The sequence below is a fragment of the Gracilinanus agilis genome, chromosome 6 (assembly GCF_016433145.1).
Source record: "Gracilinanus agilis isolate LMUSP501 chromosome 6, AgileGrace, whole genome shotgun sequence".
Taxonomy (NCBI): Eukaryota; Metazoa; Chordata; class Mammalia; order Didelphimorphia; family Didelphidae; genus Gracilinanus; species Gracilinanus agilis.
Genome location: NC_058135.1, coordinates 212,932,167 through 212,959,701, shown reverse-complemented (window position 1 = coordinate 212,959,701; position 27,535 = coordinate 212,932,167). Strand labels below are relative to the sequence as shown.

Sequence of the window (27,535 nt, the reverse complement as noted above, 5' to 3'; positions counted from 1 at the left end):
ACACTTGCTTCTTTCAAGACATATGGTCGTATTCTAAGAATAAGTTAAACAAGGCTACCCTATCACTCAAATTCCAGTGGGCTTTCCTATTACCATTAAGGTTTTATAGACACTGTTTTGGGGTTTAAAGCTCTACAATACGGCCCCTTCTAACTTTTTAGTCTTCTATAATATTCTTCTAAGAAGAACCAGCTGGTCCTCAGGCATGACTCTCTCTGACTCTTATTTCTGGGTCTATAACTAAACATCCTCCCTTCTCATCACCAGATTTGACTCTTCTCAGCTCGAGGCACCTTCTGCAAGAGATGTTTCTTGGTCCTCCAAGCCACAAGGACAATCACCCCTCTAAGATTAATTTGGGTGCATCTTGTGTATATCTGGATATGTTTATGCTGCTTCCACTGTTGTCTTTCCTTGTAATCCCAGCACATAGAAAAATGCTTCCCAAATGCTAGTTGATTTGTGGATTGACTTTGGGTACTTTCTAACGTTTCCAAGAAAAAAATAATCTTTATAGATAAAATTACTAAAAGTTGTTTGTTTTTAAAGCCAAGGGTCCCAATCTCTAGTTAAATCTGATTCTATTAAATGTGCTTGCATGCCGCAAGAAAGTTTTCAAATTGCATCAATCACAGATTTGACCACAGATGTTTTTATTTCAGCCTCTTCTGACCCCCATTTTTTCTGCTGTACAGCATTAAAGATCACTAAGCTTTTATGAGTATTGGGGGTCCAGCGCCCAGCGCCGAGGTGCATTTGACAAATCAACATGGTTTAGATTTGGCACATTTCCACACAGAGTAGTCATTTTGTACAAGATTCTGAAATCGTTCAAGACAATTCATTGTATGTACACTCAAATCTGGCATGGAACACATTCTCAACCAAAGCTGAGTTCCACTCCATCTGAAAACTCCGGCCTGTTAAATAAATCCAGAGATCAGTTCAAAACTCGCTGAGCTCCGTTAGTTCTAGGGGTCACCCCACTTGGAAGAGTTAAAACTAGAGGGACAACGGAATAAATACAAACCAGTATAACTTTACTTACACACCACTCGTATTTTTAAAACAATAACAACAACAAATCCAAAGGAATATAATAATAGCAGCTTGGGGGGGGGGAATTACCTATAAAGTGCTTTTTAATATCAAGCAAAATTTTTTTTTATTCCAAAATCATACAGGAACCACAACAAACTTGGGGCTTTAGGGAAGCCTGTGTGCATGCAATTTCCAAAGATCATCTTCATTTGTAAATAGGAAAAGTTAAACGGCATTTTTTTTACCAAGTTCATTAGTGCTTGGGGCCATGTGAATGCCACACGAGTTAACACACACTTCTAAAAGAATGGTACGGCCAGCCTGGCGAGGAGGCCGAGCTGGGGAGCGGGTAGGTAGACGGAATGGCGCCCCCGCGGCCCGGGCGGCCGCCCCCTCAAGTGGCCGACAGGAAGGGGGAGAAGAAGAAGTCGAAGGCGAACTTGACGGCCCCGTGCACGGTGCTCCTCCAGTCGTGCTCGATCTTCACGTGCCTCTTGGCGGGCGCCAGCTGGGCCATGCAGTTGAGGCAGCTGATGGCCTTGAGCTCGAAGACGGGCCACTTGCTGCCGAGGCGGCCCTCGAGGATGGTGCTGAACTCGATGAGGCTGCCCTGGCGCAGGTGGAGCAGGACGGCCCTGAACTCGCTGCTGGCCCTCAGCACGATGTCCTTGGTGATGTCGTCCTCCTCCAGGCTGCGGTTGCCGCCGCTGTAGGGCATGCCCACCGTGATCTCGAACTTGTACCTGTCGAACCTCTTGATGTGGCACTGGTGCTTGGCGAGCGCCTTGAGGCGGCACAGCTCCTCTTCGGCCGTGCTGACGTTGCCGGGGAGGCAGCTGGGGTAGGCCTCGCCGTACAGGCACCTCATCCAGTCTCCGATGAAGAACGGGAGCATGTTGATGGCGGACTCGGCGCTGTTGTCGATGTCGGTGACGCGGACGTACTTGAAGCGGCCCGTCCACGTGACCCGGTGGCCCTCCAGGTGGCTGCACAGGATCTGGGTGCGCGCCATGTTGGTGTCCTTCCAGGCGCGCGGCCCGCACAGGAAGCCGTACTGCGGCCACGTCAGCGTGGAGTTGTACACCTTCATGCCCTCCGAGCGGTACACGTAGAACCAGCAGAAGAGCACGACGGCCGTGATCCACACCAGGATCAGCTTGACCACGGAGCTCTTGCTCAGGGACTTCGCCACGTCCAGCACGGAGAAGCTGGCCTTGGACCAGCGGCGCAGGAGCAGGGGGACGCTGCACAGCGCCGTGGCCACCACGATCTTGGTGAGCTCCAAGGACACGAACCACCTGGAAAAGTGGACGACGCCCATCAGGACGATGCCGACCACCAGGATGGGCAGGGCGAAGAGGAAGAGGAAGTAGCCGATGGAGGCCCGGAGGAGGCCCAGGCCGGAGGCCTCGAGCAGGATGACCACGGAGAGCTCGCACCACATGAAGCACACCAGGTAGGGGACCAGGTAGCAGTAGGTGCCTTTGAAGTTCCTCAGCTGCGCCATGCGGAAGAAGAGGTAAAAGAGGTAGGCGAAGAGGAAGCACGGCACGCTCACGTTCAGCGTGACCAGGGGGCCCACGGGCACCGTGAAGAACGTCTGCCCGAGGAGCTTCAGCGGGCGCCAGTCGACGGGCAGAGTGCGCAGGACGGACAGCAGGCCGGCCGCGGCCTCGACCAGCAGCGCCCTCCGCGTGTACGGCTCCGCCGACGTGCTCAGGCTCATGTAGCTGGTCACGGTGAAGAAGACGGAGACGACGGCCAGCTCCGAGCAGGGGATCCACTCCTTGCTGGCTATGGGGAAAGAGAAGATGACGAAGAACACGGACAGCAGGAAGTGGACGTAGGGCTCCAGGTGGTTCCAGCCGAAGTTCACCTCCGCCTGCTCGACGTCCAGGTTGGGCTCAAAGTGCAGCAGCAAGTCTGTGAGGGTCCGGAAGTTCTCCCAGGCCTTGCTGTCTTGGAACACCTTCAAGGTGCAGATCACCATGGAGATGAAGGACAGGTAGAAGATGACTAAGGGGATGAAGAAGGCAAAGAAGTCGATCGTCAGGTTGCTGATGATGAAGAAGAAGATGAGGGCGTTGATGTGGTGGGTTGGGATGATGGTGGAGAGCCAGTGCATGCCTGCCTTGGAGGCCATGTCGATCAGGTACTCCTTGATCTCCATGATGGCGTGGAGGGGGTATTTCACCACCTAGGAAGGAAGGAAACGACATGTTGAAGGGGACGGAGGGTGAGGCGGCCAGTGTCTGAGGGAGAGTGTGTCACGAGAGCCGCCTCCTCCTCTTCCGCCTCTAAATAAAAGCCAACATATCAAACAGGCTCCCCTTTCAATGGACAGACCCCAACCCACTGGGCTGGACTTGGCTAGTATTTCCAAAGCTTTCTGGAAAGTCAAACCTCGTGGACTCCTGAAGGGCACATCTGTGAAAAAGAAGTCTGCTTCCAGGGCCCCTGGGGCCGTCCTCCAGGTGCTCAGGCTCTGCCTTGGCGAATGCATCTAAAGGACGGCGGGACTCTTCATGGATGTGCTCCCAAATGCTCGGGATTTCTAGATCTTCCCCCTCGCCCTGAGAGGTGCTTTCTGGGTTTATTAGAATGTAAACTCTTTTTGGGGGGGGAGGGGAGGGGATGTGTGCATGTGTCTCTTTCTCTCTCTTTTTTTAAGCTTCTATTCCCAAAATCTAGTACAAGGCTTGGCACGGTAAACACTTAAAATCTTTGGGATGAAAGTATCAGAGCCAGCTAGTAGTCCAAAACCTTCTTAACAGGCAAAGAATGGGCCTGTGATGGTAGAATGGACAAATGAATTCCTTCCAGAGACCCTGGTGGGGAGCAAATCCCAAACTTGCATGGAAGATGTTCGAGGAGGAAGGCAGCCAGCCCGGTGCTGTTTGTTTTCTCTGTGACCCAACAAATCAGGCTGCCTGCCTCAGCTTCATCTGCAAAATGGGGATCATCCCAGTACCCGGGTCTCAGGGTGGCTATGAGGATAAAGAGAGAACATATGAACAGTGTTTTGCTCATTTTAGAGGCTGAAGTGCCCATGACTACCATTATCATTTTTTTCTTTTTGAGGAGAAGAGGGAAGAGGATGCGCCGGAGGACCGAGTGGGGATAGAGGAGATCAGCTTTCCTCGAAGTCCTTGGAAGTGAAAGGCTCCCCCCGGCGGCAGGGGGCAGAATGGGTGTATATAGACTTTGGACAGTCTTGCCGAACTACACTTTCTTTTCCCTTAGGACTAAACTCTTGTTGCAGTGTAGGATGTTGAGGTAAAGGGGAATGTCATTGTCCGACGTGAGGGGCAGCACTCCCGTGTTTACAGGGGCTCCTCCGAGGGCTGGGGTCTCACAAGCCTGGTGGGGCTCCTGCAAGCATCAGCCCCCCAGGAACTAGGCCGTTCCCCACAGCCTGTCCTCCCTGCCTGTCTGCCGAGGCCCAAGCTCCCAGGCACCCGGGGAAGCGAAGGGCCCCGAAGTCATGGAGCTCGCCGGGATCTGGATCGGTTTGTGGATCACTGTGTCCTGTCCTGTGCCCACCCCAGCCCCAAGGGGGCGCCAGGCTTGCACCAGGGGGCCCCACCTCCAAGAGGCTGCGGTGAGGGAGGGCAGAGGGGAACGAGGGACCCCAGGGCAGCCCTGGGACGCAGGCTGCCAAGCAGACTCTGGGGCCCCATCCCCACCCACCTTGAGGCGCAAGGGCAGGTCATCGGGGCTCTTCCCTGCCAGCTCGTCGTCGTCGTCGTCCTGCAGCAGGAGGCTGCTCGGGATGATGCCTTTGGCGTACTTCTTAGTGATCTCCACAAAGTCATCCAGGGCGATGTAGTTCTTGGCTGGGGAGAGAAACGCATGGCCGGTAAGTCACTGGGGGCTCCGTCCGTCCGGGGCAGAGCCGGCTCAGCCTGCCTCCTCCCGGCAGCTGGGGGCCAGGAGAGGCTCTGCATGACCGCCTGTGCCTGGGGCGCTCCCCCCCATGCCCCGGGCTCCCCACCCAACAGAACAGCACTGACGGGAAGCACAGAAGGAGTGAATGAGTTTATCAAGCATGCGGGGCCGGGCATGGCACTGAGGGCTCCTCATACAAATACCAGCAGAGGGACACCTTCTGCCCTCAGAGAGAGAGCGACATTCTTCCCTTCTGTCTTGGAGTTGGTCCAAACGGCTGTCCCAAGGCAGAGGGCGGGCAGGGCTAGGCAGGGGGGGTTAAGGGACTTGCCCAGGGTCACCCAGCGGGTTGGGCTGCCCATGACTCCATGCCAATGAATGGATTGCCAAAGCTGAATGGAACGGCAGATATTACCCACCATCACGTCCACCATCTCTCTAATTCTCCTGTCAGGAAGACTGAACAACGTCTTCCTACCCTAAATGTCTTACAGAAACTTTTCTCTTCTCAATGCCATTAGGAACCTGGCACCAAAAAGGTTGTGTGTGTTTGCTTGTTTTTTTAATTTAAGACTGCTACTCGAAATATTCTCTAGCTTCTATTCTTCCTAGGTTTTTTTTTTCTTTCAGTTTTTTGATGACAAATTTCCTCCGGTCTTCCCTGCTTTTTAACAGGTGTCCCAAGCAAGACCTGCCCACAGGAATGTGTCACAATTCATTTACTATTCTGTGACTTCAGCAGTTACTTTAAATGCAAAGAAAAATCCTGGCCAGTTCCTTCGGCCTCCTAAGAAGCTGGACTCCAGGCCCCGGACTCCAGGCCCCGGTCACAGGCATCCTCAAAGCGCCAGCACCCGGGAGGGAAAAGGTTTTCTGGGATGGAGTGTCGTGGCCTGGTGGCTCTGGAGCCGGGGTGCCCCGTGCTCTGGCGAGGAGGGCTCGTGGGGAGGCAGCGGCGTTTCCCTCTGAGCCACAGGGGACCAGGGAGATCACCTGGCTGCCCAAGGAGGCTCTTTTCAACCCTGACGAACTCTTCTTTCTAGCCTGTAGCCTCACCCCCTCGGCGGCCTCCTCTCCCCTCAGAAAAGAATGAAGTAGTACAGTGTTCCTTGACACGGATTTAATTAATCCTCACTAATACAAATTAATCATGAGGATAAACGAATGAGACTAGTTAATCATGCCATTAATCATACTAATTAACCATTAGTATAAACCTAAGCATTTTCGCGCTGAACTACAATCAATGCCTCCTTTTCTGGTGGTTTCTGAACACGCAGGAGGGGGACGACGCTCTCCAGATAAGAATTTCACAGGGAGGGTGTGGAGAGCCTGTGGCAGGCCTAATTATCAATGTAGAGCCTGCGAGGTCATTCAGTCCCTCCTCCTGATTTTTTATTTGTTGTTTTAGCTCTCCCCTCCTGTCTTAGACTCCTGACCAAGTCCTGGTTCCAAGGCAGAGAGTGGGGAGGGCTCCCTCTGGACCCCGGCCCTCCTGGCCCCAGGCCCGCTGCCCTATCCTCTGTGCTCCCTAACACAACCTCCCCACACCCCTCATTTTTTAAATGAAGAAATGGAGGCAGAGAATGGCTAATGAAAGGTCACAAAGCGCTGAAGTCTCGGAGGCAGGATTTGAACCCCAGTTTTCCTGGTCCTAAGACCAGCACTCTGTGCCACGGTCCTAGGGCGGAGGAGACCCGACTTCAAAGCCAGCCTCCAACACTTGCTATGTGACTTTGGGCAAGTCAGCTGCCTGCTGCCTGCCTCAGTTTCCTCATCTGTAAAATAAGGATAACCATAGCCCCTCCCTCCCTCTCAGGGCTGTTGTGAGGACCGAACAAGGTCCCCTTTGTGGAGCCCTCTACAAACTCTAACGTGCCGCGCTACGCCATGCTGCTGCCTCAGAGGGTCCGTTAAACACCTTGAGGCTCCTCGTCACGGTGGCGCACACCCGGCAGAGGCGGGGCACCCCGTCATGGCCCCTTAGACAACGCCGAAGGAGCAGAGGCGCCGGGGAGCTCTTGCCCTCTAAGTGCACGAGCATGAAGGAAGCGGCTCCTGTGTGCCAGGCACAGCGCCGAGACCTCACGAGGACAGCCGCTCTCCTTCCACAAAGCCTCCTTCTTATCCAGTGACACGGATGGTACACGAAGACGGCTTTTCCTGAGAAATGAGAGCCGGCCCACTCCTCAGGGCTTTGAGTGAGAGGGCGCCTCCTTGGTCACAGACCGCGGAGCACGGTCTTGTCCACCCCTCCCTCTGCAGAGGCAGACACAGGCCCTCGGCCTCCCCGGCGGGGACAGAAAGCTGGACGCTGTCTCCTGGCCGGCTCAGACTGCGCTGGGAACTGAACACGCCCCAGGTGCCGCGTGATTAGGACTTGGTCCAGGAACGGAGGCTCCGAGGGGTCCAGGAGATTCCCCGGAAGGCCACGACACCTGCGGCTTGGTGGGTGTCCTACAGAGGAGGGGTGTCCTACGCCTGTCTTAGTTGAGAGGGAAGGAGGGGCCCCGGGCAGAAGTCAGGATGAAAAGCAGAGGATGCGCCGATGGGGGAGTCGGGGCCTCTCTCGGCGGGGTCTGGGGGCTCGCTGCGCAGAGGATGGCTCGATCTCGGGCCCTGCCGCGCTGTACTCGGGGTCAGGTTACCTGAGCTGGAATTCTCTCTCTCCCACTTCCTAGGCTGTGGGCTCCTGAGCAGTCAGGTTCATCTCTCTGGCCCTTGATTTCTTTATCTTTAACATGAGAATAATTGTACTGCCCACGTGTGACGGGGAAGAGTGCGACAGAAGCAGGACCAGTTATTACTGCTGTGAAAAATCCGTCGTAGCTTGAGACGGTGACCTTTTTCCCAGACTAGGCTCTAGCTCGTGAACACCATTTTTCTTTTAAATCACTTTAGTAATTATTTAGTAATAAAAAGGGCCTCTATTTCCAAAGGGCTTTAGGATTGTGAAATGCCTCTTTTTAAAGGGAAGAATAATATTAATGTAAAGTGCCTTCATCAGCTTCAGGGCCAAAAGACCTGAATTTGAGCTGGAAGAGGCTTTAGAAAATGGAATGTCTACTCTGGAAGGGACTTCAGAAGGAAGACTGCCAGGGCTACAAGCAGCCTTTGAATTTAGCCTTTTTCAAAGGACTCAGATAATCTAAACAAGTTGGAGGATTCCAAGTAGACAATACTAGGGATGCTGCTGTCATCTCTAGAGATAATTAGGATGGCGGAAGGGTCAAGGCCTTCCTCACAGACACCCGGAAAAGAGAAGTCAAGGTGGGAGGCGGGAAAGAGGTGCTTGAATTAAAGGAGGGAGCATGAACAAGAAGCCTGTGCTTACATTCGCTGCTGACCAGCCGCTCTAGCATTCGCCTCTGCTTCTGGATTGATTTTGGAATGGGGCCAGGCTGCTTTCCTGCATCTGTAGAACACCAGTTGATTAAAAATCAAAGTCAGTCATGGAGTGAACACATATCTACAGGCAGCTATAAGGAAGCCAAAATACCAGGAGCAAGCCTCAAATTCCCCACCTCAATGACCATGAAAATCCCCTTTGTTCAAGGTCTAGCTAAATTCTTCACCTCCTTCAAGAAGACTTCCCTGATTCTGATTTCTTGTAAGCTCCTTTAACACTTAGAGAGTAAAAGTGAGCCTCAGAGCTTTGGTGTTTTTAGAAGAATGGTGCTGATTCTGCCTCCTTCAAAGTGAGGGCCAAATAGGAAGATATAATGGAAGGTTCTCTATAGCTGTTAAAAGTATTAGACAAATGTAATGTGATAAAATTACTAATAATATCATAACGCAAGAATACTTCTTGTTTAACCTCTTGCATTGTGGGATCTTGAGCATGCAGTCTGTTGCAGAGGATTTATTGAGCAGATATATTTAGGATTAGATAAACTCTAGAAATCTAGGGTCCTCAAGTCCTATTCAACTCTATGCTTTGAGGTTTCTATCAACTTTCAAATTCTATGTTCTAAGAAAGCTTTGAGTCCTGAATTCCATATTTTAAGGACAATCTCAGCTCTAACATTCTACATTCTAAAGTCCTTCTCGGACCTGATATTCTATATTCTAAGTTCCCACCCAACTCTAATACTATCTAATCTAACATCCCTCTCAGCTTTGAAATTCTGTGCTCTAATGATTTCTAATTCTATGATCTAAGATCTCTCTCACCTATGAAATTCTCATCCTAAGGATCCTCCTTATATTGATATTCTATGATCTAATGGACTCTTTATCTCTGAATCCTGTGTTCTAAGGTTCCTCCCCAGCTATAGGGAAGTCTCCCTCAACCTATGTTAGAAAATTCTTTGTTCTAAGATTCTTCCCAGTCCTGACATCCTATTCTATGTAATTTAATGTTATAAAGCATTTCCCCATTGGTCATCCTATTTGATTCTCAGAACAATTCCCTGAAGTAAGTAGTACAATCATCTCTATTTTACACTTGAAGAAATGGCTATCAAAAAAGTGAACTCACTTACCCAACGCTAGTATTAGAATTCAGGTCTTTCTGCCTCAAAACTAGTACTTTTGCCACTACTCTATACCATGCCAGTCTTCCTTAGGAAATCTTTCCCAGAACTGATTTACCTTGTTCATTGACTTGGCCAACGTTTTCTAGAAGCTCTGAAACAGCCACCTGCTTTTTCTTCTTTGGGTTGAGTTTCCAATACATGACTAATGCAGCTTTGCGCACAGCCCTCTCTAAGTCAGTCTCTGAGGACAACTTTTTTACTTCCTGCTCATTTTCCGAAGTGATACCTAAAAAAAGACAATGAAGAACATTAACCACCATTATCCCACATTGCCACATATGATTAGACAAGAGCTGACAATTTATTACTCTGTCAATTTAGTTTCAAAGTCCTTGGACAGAGTGAGTCTGAGTAATGAGCTCCTTCTCTGCCCCCACTCCAATATTTCACTCCCCTCCCACAAATCAGATGAACACTATTAAGAGATCATCCATGTTTTTGCTTAGCTTCAATAAGTATCAGGCAATACTGGGGAAAAAGAACTTCAACAAATCACGGACATCTGGCTGAAGTTTCTTCTCTAAAATTCAACAAAAAAAAATGTTGTCCAAGCCCATATAAAGCTAAAAAGCTAAAAAAATAAAGTGCCCCAACATTCACCTCTTCTGTCTGCTAGGCATCGACGCAGCAGCTTGACAGCCTCTCGCCGGCCTTGCTTCGCAGCAAGAATTAGCCAGTCAACAGCACTACAGTTGTTGAGCTCTTCATCCGCATCATCTGCTAATTTCAGGTAGTGTTTCCCCACCTGGAACCAAACCCAGGATAATGCATAGCCCTCAAGTTAATATAATCCTCAATTGGCTTCTACCCCAAGCTCATCATCTTCCATGATCTTTCTGGCCCACCACCTTACCCTTTCTGATGTTTGTCTTCTAAATCCTTGTCCCCATTCCTACTCCACCTAGTTTAATCTCTTGTTCCTTCCCTCTTGCCCCTATTTCCCACTCAATCTCCTTTTAGCACACTGGATTCCCTCTCCCCAACCAAGTGTCCCTGGGCATTCTCCCATGCTTTCTTCCTGAAATGTCCAAATGTCTATCTCAGCACTGGCTGAAAATTCAGGTAGTTCAATTTGTCCATCTCTTGAGATGTCAAGGTCAGAGTCAGAGAAAGACAGAAGAATCTCACAGAATGAAAGGAACTTTGGAAACCATACAATTGAGTCTCTTCATTTTAAGGAGAAGGAAATAAAGAAAAAAAGGAAAGATTCAGTCACATAGCTTGCAGGAGAACCACTTATTTCTTTAGAACATATGTTTAAGTTGAAAATTTCTAGGAACTTGAACTTTGACAAAATAAGATATACATTAAGGGCAAACAAATCTAATTTTATAAAAAAGATGCTTCTCTAAATGAACTATGAAGAAAATTTCTGATGCTGAATTCCATTTTCCCCAATGACTTGCATCATGAAAATGGAAATGTGCTTGTCTGGACACATTTGGGTCCCAAGGCTTAAAAGAAGGAAAAATGATCCTTGGAGAATTCCATACATCTAAGGAAAATTACAGTTCTAAAATTAAGACAATACAAATATTTGCAAAACATCTAGACACAGAATTAGAGAATCAATAATCACAGAATCATATAGATCTGGACAGAACCTCATTAAAACTTTCACTTTACAGGTAAGGAAACTGAGGACCAGAGAGAGTAAGTGATCTGACAAAGATCATGCAATTATTATGTGTCAGAGGCAAGATTCAAATGCAAATCTTCCTGTCTTTAAGGCCAGATCTCCATCCACCTAGCCATGCTATTATGGAAATATGACTTGACGTTGTTATAACAATAACATGATTATTAATATAACATTAAGACCATATGAGTATGATAACATTTTACATTCTTTCCTTTACATATTACAATCAAACATTTTATAATAAAATGGGAATTCTGTTTTTTAATTCCCCTTTAAGGCTAAAAACAAGTCCAGGCTTACATAGTTTTGCTTTTGTTCTCATCAGCCTACCCCAAGTCGTTATGTTATATTCTACCTTGTGCAACATCTGCTTGTGCCCTATGAAAATAACTAATGAAAGTCAGAGTGTGGGAGCTATTCTTTAAGTATTTATGCTTTCTTATAAGCAGGTTAACAGCTTTCTTCTTTTTTTTTTAATGATCAATCCTGCCATCTGCTTTCATATAGTCCAGCTTGCTAGCCTACTCAAAATGTGTTTCCTGGACTTTTAAGGAGCCAAGCATGGCTTTTAATGAAGGTTTTGCAGTATTCTCACCACTGATTCCAAGCCCTGGGCCACTTATTACCCAGGTGCCTGATTTTAAATAAGTTTGCATCACCTTTGAAGGCAAGGTACAGTAAAAGGCACCAACTGTTTTAAATGGCAGTCACTTGTCTTGAAGTGCTCCCAGATCATGGGATTTAGAAGTGGAGAGGACCTTAGGGCCCAGCTTTCTAATCTAATCTGCTCATTTCTTAAGCCCAGGCAAAAGAACAGACTGGTGTCCAAAGTCACAAGAGCAGGAAGTAGTAAATTAGGAATGTGAAGCTTGGCTTTTCAACTCAATACTGTAAATCCTTGCTATGTAAATGAAATTAGGAAAAAAACAAACAACTGAATGTCTTTTGGTTATCTGGAAAACAAAGAAGAATCTATATGGGTAGAAACTTTCATTTCATAAAGAATTCAGAATACCTCATTCTTCTTCTTAAATTGAGTTTGTTTTCCCTTTAGTACCATTTCCTTTTCCTCTACCAGTAAATCTCTGTCAATGACAGAACCATAACTCCATCAAGGAAAAGAGATGGACCATGAACAATGGGAGCCAGGATGGTGATGCTACTCAGAAACGTCCGTGGTTGCCAATCACAGGGGCCATGTGCCAACACCGGCCTACAGCTAAATGTGGGTCACACAAATAAAAAGGAAAGTAGCTATGCTCAGTGAAACCATTTAGTGTTGGGGGAGCTACATAGCACATTGGATTGAGCACCAGGCCTAGAGACCGGAGTTCATGGGTTCAAATTTGGCCTCAGACACCTCCTAGCTGTGTGACCCTGGGCAAATCACTCCCAATTGCCTACCTTTTGCTGCTTTTCTGACAGAGCTGATACTAAGACAGAAAATAAGGGTTTAAAAAAAAGAAAATGAAAGAAAGTTTAGTCTGAAAGCATGCTTAAACAGAAATGAACACAGTTAGTGGGCTATTAAAAAGATAATAAAAATGTTCCACAAACAAACAAAAAAATCTTTTAGGCAATTGTGTTCCAGGGCAGATGATGGCAAACCTTTTAGAGATTTTTTAAGAGTGCCCAAACTGTAACCCTCATGCTGCATGTGAGCCACTCCCTCACCCCAGATAGGGGAGGGAGGAAGCACTCCCATTGGGCTGAGGGGCAGGTCATGTGAGAAATATCCTCAGGTGTGATGGAGAGGGGGAGGGTAGCAGCCTCCTCTGGCACACATGCCATAGGTTCACCAACATGGTTCTAGGGCAGTGAAGGCCAAACTTTTTAAAGAGGGGGCCAAAGGAAAGGAAATGCTCATCTGTCAGTTTGTTTCTAAGGCAACTCTATAGAATGTTTCATTGTATTGTATCCTACTCATTGTATTCGCCAGATTAGGAAAAATGTCAAGTGGCCAGTAGTTTGCACATCACTGTTCTAGGGCATTCTACTCTTGCCTTTCACAAAAACAAAACAAAACAAAACCAACCAGGAAGGGGAAAAACAAGTTTGAAAAAGACTTCTTCACTTTATTGATAAAGGAAGTAAATGAAAATCATAAAACTAAGCCCTAAAAAAATCGCAGCAGAGATTATCAGCTGGAAATGGTCTTAATGTATCAAGACCATCCAGAGCCCTAATACTATAAATGAGCAAACCAAGACCTAGAGAGGAGGAATGGCTTGCTAATGGCAAAGCTTCTTAGAGGATTGCAGACAAAGAGCTAGAAAGGGTTAAAATGATTTGCCCAAGGTCATACAGATAACAAGAATCAGGTAGAATTTGAAGCCAGGTCCTGTGACCTTCAGATTCACTGCTCTTTCTACCTTACCCTGCTGTTGGAACCAGCACTAAGAGCCCAGGCCATCTAACCCACAGTTCAGTGGTCTTTAATTATGATTCACTTTAAATCTCTCTGCAAAGTTCAGGAACATTGACATAAAAACCAAGATACTCAAAAATCTGTACCGATCAAACATCAGTGCCAGTCAATTAACATTCAGCCAACTTGCAAAGAAAGGACATTAAGACTTGAGTTACTTGAAGTCCATGTGCCTTCTCTAGTTCTGCATTCCTCCCAAACCTAAGACAGTGTGCTGCTGCATAGGGTAGGTGCTTAATAAATATTTGGTGAATGAATGAATGATATTGAAGAAAAATGCCCCAAAGGTGGTGGGCAGTCACCAAACATGGTTGAGTATAAACTGTAATTTACCTAATTCGGAGGAAATCTGAGATAGCAATTTAGCTTCAACTGTATTACAGGTAGCAATTTTTGCTGGCCAACATCTGTGGTCACCAATACCTAGTCCTACTCTTTTGGGACAGCAGCATCACAAAGTGATAAGCTCTTGCCTACTGTAGGTGCCTTCTCTTTAGGATTCCCAAATCCTTATTCATCTCTCAGCAAAGTCCATCCCTTGTCTTTTCATCAAAGTGGCAACATTGATGATTTAGCTTTTTATTGATGACTACTGTAATGGAATAATGCGATTCTTTTCCATATTTGGTATTTGGGAGGAAAAATAGATTTATAAAAAAGAAGCTAGTGGAAATTTGTTATTAAAATTTTTTAAATTAAACTAAATTAAAAAAATAAGAAGCAACAAGAATATTAGCAATGAACAAATTTTTTTTGTGCTGACATCACTACAGCTGACATGTTTATGTCCATAAAATCATCAGATTTACTGCAAGAAGGGTGGAAATCATCCTTCCATCCACCCAAAATAACACAGTAAAGAGGGGGCCAACACTTCCTGTACACTGAGGTGGGAAAAGAGGCCCTTTGATGGGAAACTTATGGCCATGGTGGTTTAAAAAAGATGATTTTCTAAAAAAAAATCTAAGCCCCCAGGGAAAATTAAACTGAGGTCGAATGTGTTGGGTCCAATTGCAAGTTTAATAGGATGCTGGTCATTCAGAGGGAAGTGTTTTTTTTTTTTTTTCCCTTAAACCCCTTACATCTTGGAGTCAATACTGTGTATTGGCTCCAAGGCAGAAGAGTGGTAAGGATAGGCAATGGGGGTCAAGTGACTTGCCCAGGGTCACACGGCTGGGAAGTGTCTGAGGCCAGATTTGAACCTAGGACCTCCCATCTCTAGGCCTGGCTCTCAATCCACTGAGCTACCCAGCTGCCCCCCAGAGGGAAGTGTTTTTAACTAGGAGGAGAGAAAAGGCTAAGTGATCTTGTTCTAAGTTTCATCCTTTTCTTTCTTTAAAGACAATTAAAATATTAAAGCTATAAACAAAGCAGCACAACACAACAAGAACAATAAAAAGAATAGTTACCTCCGTCTGTGCCTTAGGGTCTCCTGCCTTGGCCTTTTCCAGAACATCTTCAAAAGATATTTCAATATTTTCTTTCCTCATCTCTTCAAAAGGAAAAACCAGATACAAAGTATGGGTCAAAAATAGAAGTAAAACCAATTTCTACTAAAAGATTTATTCAACTAACATTTACTAAGGGATATACTGTTTATGTCGTAAAATTGCTATTTTTGAGGCCCTGTGGTGGGGATTGCAGGCAGATACTTTAAGGATGAAGGGGGATATAGTCTTGCCCCTAGGAAGCTTATAGTCTAGTGCAGCAGGATGAGATTTAAGCAAATAAACAAACCACAAAGTATAAAGTGAGAATTATTATAAAGGCTACAAGAGTGAGCTGATCAAAGCATCTTCTAAAGGGTTAAAAATCCTTCTACTTTTTTTTTCCCTTTCATAAAACCAGGCAGGATGTTATAAGCACAGATACAACAGAAGCAAAAAAGTAAACTTATGGGGAAATAAGTTATATTATGTATGTGTATATGAATCTATATAATTATATAAGCATATATTTGTTATTGCATATATATAATTATAACAAAATGTTACAAATACATATATGTATGCATACATGTATTTTTTCTAAAGAAATATCTATACATATAAACACACTCTTTTTCCTTATAAGCAGGTCTTTTTTTTAAGTTTTTACCTTCCATCTTAGAATTAATACTGTGGATTGGTTCCAAGGCAGTAGAGTGATAAGGGCTAGGCAATGGGGATTACATGACTAGCCCAGAGTCACACAGCTAGGAATTATCTGAGGCCAGATTTGAACTTAGGATCTTCTGTCTCTGAGCCTGGCCCTCAATCCACTGAGCCACAGAGCTGCCCCCTTCAGCAAATCTTTAAGCCCTTGCTTTGTAAATAGGCTCCTTTCATGGGCCTGAGCCTGCCAAGGAAATGAACAGAATCCTAATTATGAGTTACCAAGATTAAGAAACTGTAAAGGTCATTTTATTAGACTATAAGAATGACCTTTGGGAGTCTGGTCTATATCTATCTGGTTGGAGGTTTTGTTCCTGACAGAGGAAATACAGAATGTGGATGATTATAGCTACCCACCGTAAGGTCAATTGAAAATTTTTAACACTGAATAAAATGCCCAGAATGGAAAATAAATATGGTACCAAGGAAAGCGTGCTGGATTTGGAGTCAGATGACTTCACTTCAAATCCCTCCTCTGCTCCTTATTACCTGTGTGACCTTGGGGAAGACAAATAAAACAAACTCCAAACTCCTGGCCTCAGTTTCCTCATCTGTAAAATGAGAGGGCTGGCCTATATCAACCTATATATTAGATACTAAAAATACAGTGATGAAAATGACACACAGTTCGCACCACCAAGAAGATGACATAATTCTTTCATCTTATATAGGAAGAAACTAAGGCCCAGAGATGAGAAATGACAAAAGGTTGCCAGAGAAAAGACTATAATTCTATTTTGTATCCCATTCCCATCCTCCCCTACCCCAGTTTCATTTAAATCATGGATGATGGACCCAATGTGGCATAACAGAAAGACCTGGAGCTGGAGTCAGGAAAGACCGGGTTCTAAGCTACATGCCAACAGGCAAGTCCTAGGCTTGAAATTCAGTTTCTTCCTCTAAAATGGGGACAGTACCTAGAATGTCTGCCTCAAGAGGCTGTTGTGAGGATCAAAGAAGATAAGGTGTACTACCTCATACACTGGAAGACAGAATTGGCCACAGATATGATTTCATGTTCTTGTCTTTTTTTTTTTAAAGGCATTAGATGATTTTTAGAAAGATCCAATAGATGAAATGATGGTTCCAGTTCAAAATTTTAAAAGAAAAACAAACACCTCATTCCTTTAGTCTTAAAATTGATACTAAGTAACTGTTACAAAGCATAAGAGCAGTAAAGGCTAGGCTTTATTGGAGTAAAGTGACTTGCCCAGGTAACACAGGTAGGAAGTGTCTGGGGTCAGATCTCTTATCTCCAGGCCTGCATGATTAATTTTTAACAATTATTCATGGTACTGAAAAAACAAAACAAAACATTTTAAATTATTTTGGCTTCAATTTGACAAGCTATAATGTTTCAGCAAATGTACAAATGCTGAACTAATATTTGAGATCAATTCCAACTTTTTCCACTTAAGGAAAAGTTGTCTGTGTTTACTGCTTTTCAACAAAAACAGGAATTTAGAACCACAGAATGTCAGATTAGGAAGGGAGTTTAAAGATGATCAGAACCAATTTCTTCTTTTTATAGTGGAGGTAACTAAGGGGCTTGTGGACAATGTGGTTAAGTGATAAGGATGCAATCTGTGATATGGAAGGGGCACAGATTAAGAGTTGCAAGGGCCTTAAGAGGTCCTCTAGTAATGTCCCTCTCATTTTAAAGATGAGGAAACCAAGGCATCCAGAGAAAAACATGTTGAGGTCATGGTCATATAGTGATTAAGTGTGGCTGTGTTAGAATTAGAACCCAGGTCCATTGACCCTCAATGCAAAGATGGTCAGTTGCTAAACAGGAGGGTAAAAATAAATCAGATTACTGGAAGAAATGACAACCAGTTAACAAAAGTTTTAATTTCAAAATGTTACATCAGAAAGGCTGGAAGGGATCACTTAGAAATTTGGCCAAAGGCATGGCATTCACTGACTTGAGAACAGGAATGTGTTATGAGGTGGGAGGAGTATTCAGGAGTGTCCCAGGAAAAACACAAGTACCAATCATGCAATGTTAGCAACTGGGCAAACCCAGTTGCAGTTAGGACAGCATCGAGAAGAAACATGCTTAGGAAGGTGACAGAATCAAGGGTTATAAGGGCCACTCAGGCAAAGTCAGAGCATTTGCCAACATATTGGCTTTTGGTTAGGAAAAATCTTCTCTCTTTAAGTCTTCTCTAAGTTAAATATTCCCAATTTCTTCAACCAATCCTCTTATGACAACCAATCCTCTTAGTCACCTTAACATTCTGGCTGTCTTCTAGCTTGTCAAGGTCCCTAATGAAATTTGGCACCCAGGACAGCATGATGCAAAGTACAGTACAGAAACTCACAAAAGTACCTATTGAATTCAACAGAAGATAGTGTTGACATTTTTTTTTTAAATGGAGTTCAAAGAAAAATTTCATAGAATGGCTTCTTCCTTATAGCATCATTGTTGGGATTCCTATTAAGGGGAGAGGGACGGGGAGAGAGAGAGAGAGAAAGAGAGAGAGAATATCTCTTAGGAGGGGATCTCACCTTTGGTACTTCCTGACAAGTCTAATCTGGTGGCATTCTCACTGATCTGTTTTTAGTGCACTATTCAAATTCTAGTGCAGATGGCTGGGGTACAATAAGACATATTTTTTTGTGTTGTTTCTTTATTAACATTATTGCTGCTGTCAATACATTTAAATTTCTTAATGTGACGCTGGCCTCATGCCAAAGGCTTACAGCAAAAGCATGTAATTTTAAACTTCTAATAAACGTACATGGTATGCATTCATTCCTTTCAAATTTTATCAGGAAGAAAGAAAAAGAACACAAGGTTAGGTGTTAGAGGAGACCTGGGATATCACTGTAGCTCTGCTACTCACTAGCTAGTCATACTACCTAGGGGTATAGTTCCTGGTCCCCAGGTTCCACATCTGTCAGCATACCCCAAGCAACTTTAAATCTATTAGGGCTAGAGACAAAACCAGTTAAGTGATTTCTTACATTATTATTTCCATGAGCTTAGAATTCCAAAGACCAAGTATAGTTCATACTGCTTTGTAATCTTCCTAGAAGCCTGTCTGACTGGTCCATGTTGGTCTTTTATGCTGGATCTTTATCCAGGTCACACCTAATCACAGTCCCCCAATATTCTGTGCCCATTTCTCTTATGCCTCTATATTTCATCTGAAGATCTCATTAAGTTAATTGAACTGTCATCTCTATGTACATAATTTTCACATCTACCTGTCCAGCCCAAATCTCTCTCTTAACCTCTAGTCTTACATCTTCAACTGCTTACTGGATATCTCAAACCTGCTGTCCTCTAAACTCAACAAACCCCAAATTCAATGCATTTGTCTTGCCACCAAATCCTCCCATCTTACTAACTTCCCTATTACTGTACTAAAAAGGTATCAGTATCTTCTCTAGTAGACCAAATTCAAAATCCAGGAGTCATCCTCGACTTATCACCCACTCTCCTATAGCCAATCATTTGCCAATATCTGTCAATTTTACCTTTGTTACACCTCTCATACATGCCCACTTTTCTCCTCTGACACTACCATCAGGTTGGTGTAAGCCCTCCTCACCTCATACCTGGCCTATTGCCATACCCTGCTGGCAAGTCTCTCCCCATTCTAGACCTTCTTCTACTTGGCTGTCAAAGTCATCTTCCTTAAGCAGAGTCTAACTATAACTCCTATCCTATTCAATCAACTTGAAGATACCAGCAGGCTTCCAGGCACCCAGACTCACAAACCAGGCGTCACCCTCAACTTCACCCTCTTTCACCCATTCCCCAATGCCCAACCTACATGACTGTTGACTGCTGCCAAATCATGTTGATTCTATCCCTTTCATCTGCTTTCAGATATACCTCCTTCTCTTCCCTGGTTTCAAGTTATCATCTCACTCCTGGACCACTGCATAGCTTTCTAGCTGACTCCTCTATTTGATCTCAAAGGCTTGAGTTAAAGCAAAATACCTCAGTTCTAGAAAAAGGATACTCAAGAAATGACATGATTATGAGCTTTATTGTTATATGACTCAGTAAGCAGGCAAAGTGTATATCTATCCATTCATTCATCCATCCATCCATCTGTACATGTGCATATTATACACACTATATAGCAATATAATTAGAGTTTTGTTCCCGTATACAAGAAACTCACTCCAGCCTGAGGAATAGAGAGATATGTTGGGAAGGAAAATCTCTTAAAGGTGGGATTCATGTGGCAAGATATATCTTAAAAATGGGCTTGGTTGAGAGCAGGTAAATCAGTGCCAGATGAAGGAGGGCATCCCGGGGATAATCAGACACAGATCTAGTGGAAAGTTTTTGGGCTTCTTTATTAATATCAGGCTTGGGTGAAGCTCAGGAAGAGGCAATTTCTTTATCAGGCCCACAGACCAATGGAAGCGTTTAATGCTAACTAAGGGAGAAGGAGAATGACTCGAGGCCCCTGCAGCAGGTCAAGAATTCATCTCATGAAAAACTGCAGGCCTTATCCACCTGACACAGAGTTACTGGAAAAGTACAAACTCTGTTTTGCCTCTATGCTTCTATGGGCATTAGGATCACTTAAGTGATTCAGTCTTGGCATTCTAACATTAAAATATGACATCACACCATAATCCAACATTATAAAGCTTGTAATTATCACAATGGTCTCCGTACCTTAGGTCTGTTCCTCCTCTGGTCCACCTGCTAGAAAGATCAAAGTGATCTTTCTAAAATGCAGGTCTGACCACATCATCCCCTTATTCAGCAAATTTTAGTGATGCCATATTACCTCCAGGGACAAAGAGAAAATACTCTGGCTTTTAAAGCCCTTCCTACTTTCCCAGTTTCCTCCACCTTCCACTTCTCCATATGACCCAGTTATGAGGGTCTCCTGACTGTTCCTTGGACAAGAACTTTTTCACTTGGCATTTTCACTGGCTATCCCTCATACCCTGCTCTCCCTATTCATTTCTTCCCAGCCGTCCTGGTTTCCTTCAAGTTACAACTAAAATCACATTTTCTGCAAGAAGCTTTTCCCAGTTCGCTTGAATCTCACAGCCTTCTTTTTGAGATGATCCCCAATTTATCCAGTATCTATTTTGTTTGCACATTTACTCCCTCATTAAGCTGAGAGCTCCTTGAGGGCAGGGACTGTTTTTGGCTTTCCTGATATCCCCAGGATTTAGCACAGGGCCCAGCATATAGTAGCCATTTCAAAAAGCTTGTCGACTTGTACATGATGCCATTACCTAACATACTTAGGATGCTAGACTCTCCAATCTGGCAATCTATATTGCTCAAATAATAGTCATTTTCAGGCTAATACAAAAATTACTTTTCTACATTGAACTTCATTAAGTTGATTCTAGAAGCAAAACTGCTAAAGTTAGTTTCACCACTTTTAGGCACAGAAGAAAGGGAATGTTTGAGTCCTGTACTCAAAGATGTCACTTAAAATTGCCATAATCATTACCTGAGTCATGCCAGAATGGAATAATGATTCCCTCAGCCTAGGGTAAACATACTTTGGTTTAAAAGCTGGGTTCTCAGAAATAGGTATTGTCTCCATCCTTTTGAGTTCCTGAGATATCTTTTGGTGTCTTTCACATAGAAACAACAGGGAAAAGGCCATGGCTGAGTCTTAAACATAAATTTAAATTCAGCCTTTATTAAGCACCAGACATAGCACTAGGAACTAAAGGAATCAAATATGATCCAATGCTTGCCCTCAAAAAGCTCATAATCTAATAGGGGTATGAGAAAGATATATACATGCAAGTAAAGCTGGTAAAGCTTCAATGAAGGGGACACATGACTTAGGTCTTAAAGAAGGAAGTGGCCCCCAGCAGAAGGGGATGTGACCAAAGCATGGACAGTATGGTGGAGAAAGAAAGACTGACTCCAATTTTTCTCCCCCAGATGCTCCTGACTGAGCCATCAACATTACACAAGTGCGATTCATATCGGTTTGCTTATTAAACAGGTTATTTGCTTGATTAAACAGATCTCAACTGTGATTCTTGGGCAAGTAAGTTACTTTTTCTCTATGGTCCTTAGTTTCTTTATCTATAAGATGAAGGGGTTGAACTGGTTTACCTTTAAGGCTTCTTCTGTTCCATATCTCTGATTTTATGATTCCTGGCTACTACCTCTTTCCTGTTTTATTTGTGAAGCCATAAGTTTGCTTACATACCATTCACTGCTAAGAATAGGGGAATTGAGGGTGAATGACTACTTTGTTTTTTAGGGTTTTTGAAACAAGTTTTGTAGGTACATCCTGTGAGCTTCCTCAACTACTGGTGATAATTTAGGGGAATATTTCTGAAAAAAAAATGAGAATTCCATGGTGTTGGCATGGGGTGGGACTTCCCAGGAGCAAAGGCTTCCTTCAGCCATAATCTACTGTCAACTCCCACATCTATCACAGAAAAGAACTGTTGTGTTGATTGACAAATATTCCATAGAGGAGAAGAAATAGGGAAGATTCCTTTTTGGACTGAAAATTTGTGTTACATGCATATCAGCAAGGGCTGTATTTCCAATTAAAAGACACAGGACAATTCTGAGGGATTTATGGTAAAGACGCTGCCCACATTCAGAGGAAGGACTGCAGGAGAGGAAACATATAAGAAAAACAACTGCTTGAACGCATGGGTCGGGGTGGACGTGATTGAGGGTGTGGACTCGAAACTACCACACCAATGCAACTACCAACAATTTGGAAATTGGTCTTGTTCAAGGACACATGACAAAACTAGTGGAAATATGCGTCGGCCATGGGTGGGGGGAGAGGGGGGGGGGAAGGGGAAAGTGGGAGCATGAATCATGTAACCATGTTAAAAACGAATATTAATAAATGTTAAAAAAAAAAAGATACAGATAGTCTGACCCAGACAGAGAGTAAGATTACTGTCTCCCTAGTCTTGGACATTATAATTCTCTCAATGTAGCCTAAGGTTGCATTTGCTACTATTTTGGCTACCATATCACACAAGCTCGATTCCTGAATTCGAAGCATATTAAATACTCTCAATCGATTTTTACAAGCTTCTATACCAGTGTAAACTATGAGACAGCATCTGTGATTTCCTATCAGTGCCACATTTCAGGAGAGATACTGACAAACAGTAGTACTTCCAAAGGAGTGTGACTGGGCAAGAGGTGGAGGATGTGCATCCCATGACATAAGAGGATCTACTGCAAGCCCTAGGAATATTTAATCTTGAGAAAAGAAGAGAGAGAAGACAGGATTAATGTATTCAAGCATTTAGAGAGCCTTCATAATATTGGATTTAACCCTTGAAAGCCAGGGGGGGTGCAGAAATAACACCAATGGGCAGAATTCAGCACAATATAAGGGAGTTCTTTTTTTTTTTAATCCTGCAAAATTCTAATTAATTAATTAAGAATATTTTCCCTTGGTTACATGGTTCATGTTCTTTCCCTTCCCTCCAAACCTGCCCCTCCCCCCCCCCACAGCTGATGTGTAATTCCACTGGGTTTTACATGTATCACTGATCAAGCTATATTTCCATATTATTGATAGTTGCACTGGGGTGATCCTTAGAGTCTACATCCCCAATCATATCCCCATCAACCCATGTGATCAGGCAGTTGTTTTTCTTCTGTGTTTCTACTCCTACAGTTCTTCCTCTGAATGTGGATAGTGTTCTTCCTCATAAGCCCTTCAGAATTGTCCTGGATCATTGCATTGCTGCTAGTACAGAAGTCCATTACATTTGATTGTACAACAGTGTATCCATCTCTGTGAACAATGTTCTCCTGGATCTGCTCCTTTCACTCTGCATCAGTTCCTGGAGGTCTTTCCAGTTCACATGGAATTCCTCCAGTTCATTATTCTTTTGAGCACAATAGTATTCCATCACCAACAGACACCACAATTTGTTCAGCCATTCCCCAATCGAAGGACATTCCCTCATTTTCCGATTTTTTACCACCACAAAGAGTGCGGCTATAAATATTTTTCTACAAGTCTTTTTCCTTATGATCTCTTTGGGGTATAAACCCAGGCTGGGTCAAAAGGCAGGCAGTCTTTTAAAGTCCTTTGTCCATAATTCCAAATTGCCATCCAGGATGGTTGGATCAATTCGCAACTCCACCAGCAATGCATTAATATCCCAATTTTGCCACATTGAGGGAGATCTTTTCTAACACAAGAATGCTCCATAATGGAATCAGCTGTTTTGCAAAATGATAAATTCTCCATCACTGAAAGTACTTTCAGAAATACTGAAAGTATTCAAAAGCAGAAAATGGATAACTGTCTGGTAAGGCATTCTTGTACTGAGTAGAAAGTTTCTATATGACTAATGAGGTTCTATTATTATTTCCTACTTAATCTGGTTAAGCAACTGATCTGAACAACTTTAGCTCAACTGCTTTTATGGGCTAATAGAGATTACAGATCATAATAACCACAGGAGCACACAATGACAATTAATTTCTTCCAGAATCACTGGGGAGAGAGAGCTTTTTAAATTTCAAAAGATTAAAAGTTGGAATGGTCCTTGGAGGTCATTTTATCAATGAGAAAAGAGAGGCCCTGACAAGGTAAAAATTACTTGCCCTAGGTCATACTCTTAGTAGGAGGGCCAGAAATTTAATAAAATAATAATAATAATGTTAAAAAGTATTTATATAGAACTTTAAGGATGATAAAATGTTTTACATATATTATCTTACCTGATCTACAACAACCCAAAGTGGTAGGTGCCATTATTATCTCCATTTTACAGATAAGGAAACTGAGGCTGAGACAAGTTAAGTGACTAATGCAGGGTCACAGGGCTATAAAGTAGGGGAGCCAGAACTAGAATCCAGAGCTTCCAACCCCAAGCCTAGTGATTTTCTACTCTACTATTAAATAATGTGGTGGATTTTAGGACTAGATGAACAAAGGAAAATTTTTTGCATCGAATCTCAGAATTAGAAGGGTTAAAAAAATGATTTCCTCTACAGGGCTGCTGACATGTAGTTGTCTAGCCTTTGCTTGAAGTGTTCCACTCAGGAGGAACCCATCATCTCCCAGGCCACCCATTCCAAGTCTAGACCGTTTTTATGCTTTTGAAATTATTTCTTTCATTAAATCTAAAGTCTGTTTCTGGGCATTTGCCTCTGATTTTTCCTAGTTCTTTTTGTCTGCCTGCGCCAAGCAGAACAATTCTAATTCCTTTACCACTATGACAGCTATTTGAGTACTCTAAGACAGCTATTTCACCCTTTTCCAAGTTTTCTATTCTCCAGGTTTAGAGGCCCCTATTTCTCCCAGCCAATAAATGTTAAGACATGGTTTCTATTTCTCTTGCCACTCTTGCCAATACCCTCTGGATACGGTCCAGTTGTGAATGTTCTTTCTAAAAGTAACACCCAGAGCTCCACACTCTACTCTAGATGTTGGCTCACCAAAGCAAAGTACGGTAGGGCCAACAGCTTCTGCTTCTGGATGCCATACTTCTCAATGCTACTAAAGATCTCAATTTTTTGAAAACTGGCTGTCAAGCCACACTGTTGACTCATTGGACTAGTAGTTTTCAAAAACAAAACAAAACAAAATCAAAAACTGCTAGCCACACCTCCTCCATCTTGTTCTTGTGAAGTTTATTTTTTGAATATCAAGGGCAAGACTTTATATTTATCTTCCCTGGATTTCATCTTCTTGAATTTGATCCATCATTCTAGCCTGCTGAGATAATTTTCACATTTGACATCCAATGTACTGGCTATTCCTCTTGGGCTTGTATCATCTGAACACATAATAAACATTTTATCTATGCTTTTGTCCAAGCCATTGATACGAATGTTGACGATTACAACAGCAAAGGCAGATTTCTAGGGCCATGTCATCCAAGTTGACATCAATGACTATCTTTGGGTCTAGTCATTCAATCAATCTTTTCCAAATCCACCTACATGTACTACTGTCTAGGCCAGAGGTCCCACTAGTTGCATGTGACCCTCAACTCTCCTGGGTAGGATTAAATTAGATTAAAGTATTTGTTGTTGTTATTGTTGTTCAGTTGTTTCAGTCATGTCTGACCACTTTTTGAGGTTTTCCTGGCAATGATACTGTAATAGTTTGCTATTTTCTTCTCTAGCTCATTTTATAGATGAGGAAACTGAGGCAAGCAGAGTTAAGTGACTTGCCCAAGGTCACACAGTTAGTAAGTGTCTAAGAATGAATTTCAACTCAGGAATATGAGTATTCTTGACTCTAGGCACAGATAATAGGCCTTCATCATAAAAATGAAACACAAACAAAAACTAACCTAGAGCCCATTCAACCAGGTATATATTACTACCTGGATTTAGAGTGAGAGGAATTAGATTTGAATCACACTTTTTCCCTTAGCAAACCTAAACATTCTATATAAATGCTAGCTACTACTACTATTATTATTATTTCTCATACATAGTTTTGAATCACAATTCTGTCCTACATGTATGACCTTAGCCAAATTAACTCAACCCCTTTAGGCTTCTTCTACAAAGTAACAGAACTGAGTTAAATGGCTTTCAAGATTTCTTCAAGCTATGAATCTAAGCACCAATAAACTATAAAATTCTGCATTGATAGGAATAATACTCATCACTGGCTCCAGATGAAGAATACTGCAAATCACTTAGAGAGGAGAGCCATTTCTTTTCATACTTGCAGGTAAGATGGCCCCATTCCCTCCCCTCCTTTTAAAATCACTCAAGTTTTAAAAACTTGAAGAAAAACAAGTCTTTAAAAAGCATGAAAGGAAAAGTGAGGCTTTCTCAGGAAATATTTCAGGGTACAACACTAGAAAAAGGAACACCCACAGCTATTAGGGATCTGCTAGAAGCCTGGGTGGCATGTCCAAGCTCTGTGATCACGACTGTTGCTTCACGTGGGTAATGAAAAGGAGATGCTTAGAGGAAGGGAGGGGAGGGGATATTAGAAAGTGGGAGAGAAACCGAGAAGCTAAGGGAAAAGAATCACGAACATTCACACTTGACAAAATAAAAAGGGAAATTTCAATGAAGAAAAATCCCCAAGAGTTAAAAGCATGAACCAGGGGATGGATAAAATTATAGAATCTGACTAGAATGGCCTTTTTAAAAGAAGGAGCATCTTAACTACAGAAACAGCACTACTCAGGAGTCGGATGATTTCAGTGCAAGGACTAGCCCTGCCCCTTTTACTTGGGGCAAGTCACACCAAAGGAGTCTTAGTTTTCTTATCTGAAAATGGGGATGTTAACCATATGACATCTGGTCCTTTCTGGCTGAGACCTAGTATTCTGCTCCAGGTAGTAGATTCTTTATCTATAAAATGGGGATAAATCTGATTTCCTGACTCATTTCCTGGGAAAAAGATCTGTATAAACTAAAAAGTGCAAGGAAATTGTGAATTGTTCTCATGGCAAAGCAGCTTGATAGTAGATAAGGAGTTGGCCTTAAAGCAAGGGAAGCCTGAATTCCACAAATTAATACATACTTTTCCCCTTAGCAAACCTAAACATTCTATATAAATGCTAGCTACTACTACTACTACTACTACTACTACTACTACTACTACTACTACTACTACTACTACTACTACTGTTATTATTATTTCTCATACATAGTATTTTACATTATATATTCCATAGGTTATTTTGTATATTTTAACACTTCATATTTACAACAATAATATCAGTAACAATTCTGGTTTGTGATCCTGGGCAAATATCATTAAGTTCTCAAAGTACTCAGTTAGGCACAGTCTGTCTTCATAGAACTTTATTTCTGCTGGGATAAAACATATTCACAGATAAAGCGAACAAGGATACATAATAAATGCATGAAGATTTAGGGGAGTGGGTATCAACAACTAAGGCCATCTGA

At 43.3% G+C, this 27,535-nt stretch overlaps 1 protein-coding gene across 2 annotated transcripts in view; it reads right to left on the bottom strand.

Annotated features, from left to right (window-relative positions):
* Nucleotides 1–1,349: 1,349 nt before the first annotated feature.
* Nucleotides 1,350–27,535, bottom strand: part of WFS1 (wolframin ER transmembrane glycoprotein) — a 48,159-nt gene continuing 21,973 nt past the window's right edge. For both annotated transcript variants that reach the window (XM_044680771.1, XM_044680772.1), the window contains exons 3-8: nt 14,947–15,029; nt 10,068–10,212; nt 9,523–9,693; nt 8,264–8,344; nt 4,732–4,877; nt 1,350–3,238 (exon numbers count right to left, since the gene is read on the bottom strand). In XM_044680771.1, coding sequence (XP_044536706.1) covers nt 1,436–3,238; nt 4,732–4,877; nt 8,264–8,344; nt 9,523–9,693; nt 10,068–10,212; nt 14,947–15,029 — 2,429 coding nt within the window. In that variant the 3' untranslated portion in view covers nt 1,350–1,435. The remainder of the gene's footprint in view (nt 3,239–4,731; nt 4,878–8,263; nt 8,345–9,522; nt 9,694–10,067; nt 10,213–14,946; nt 15,030–27,535) is intronic.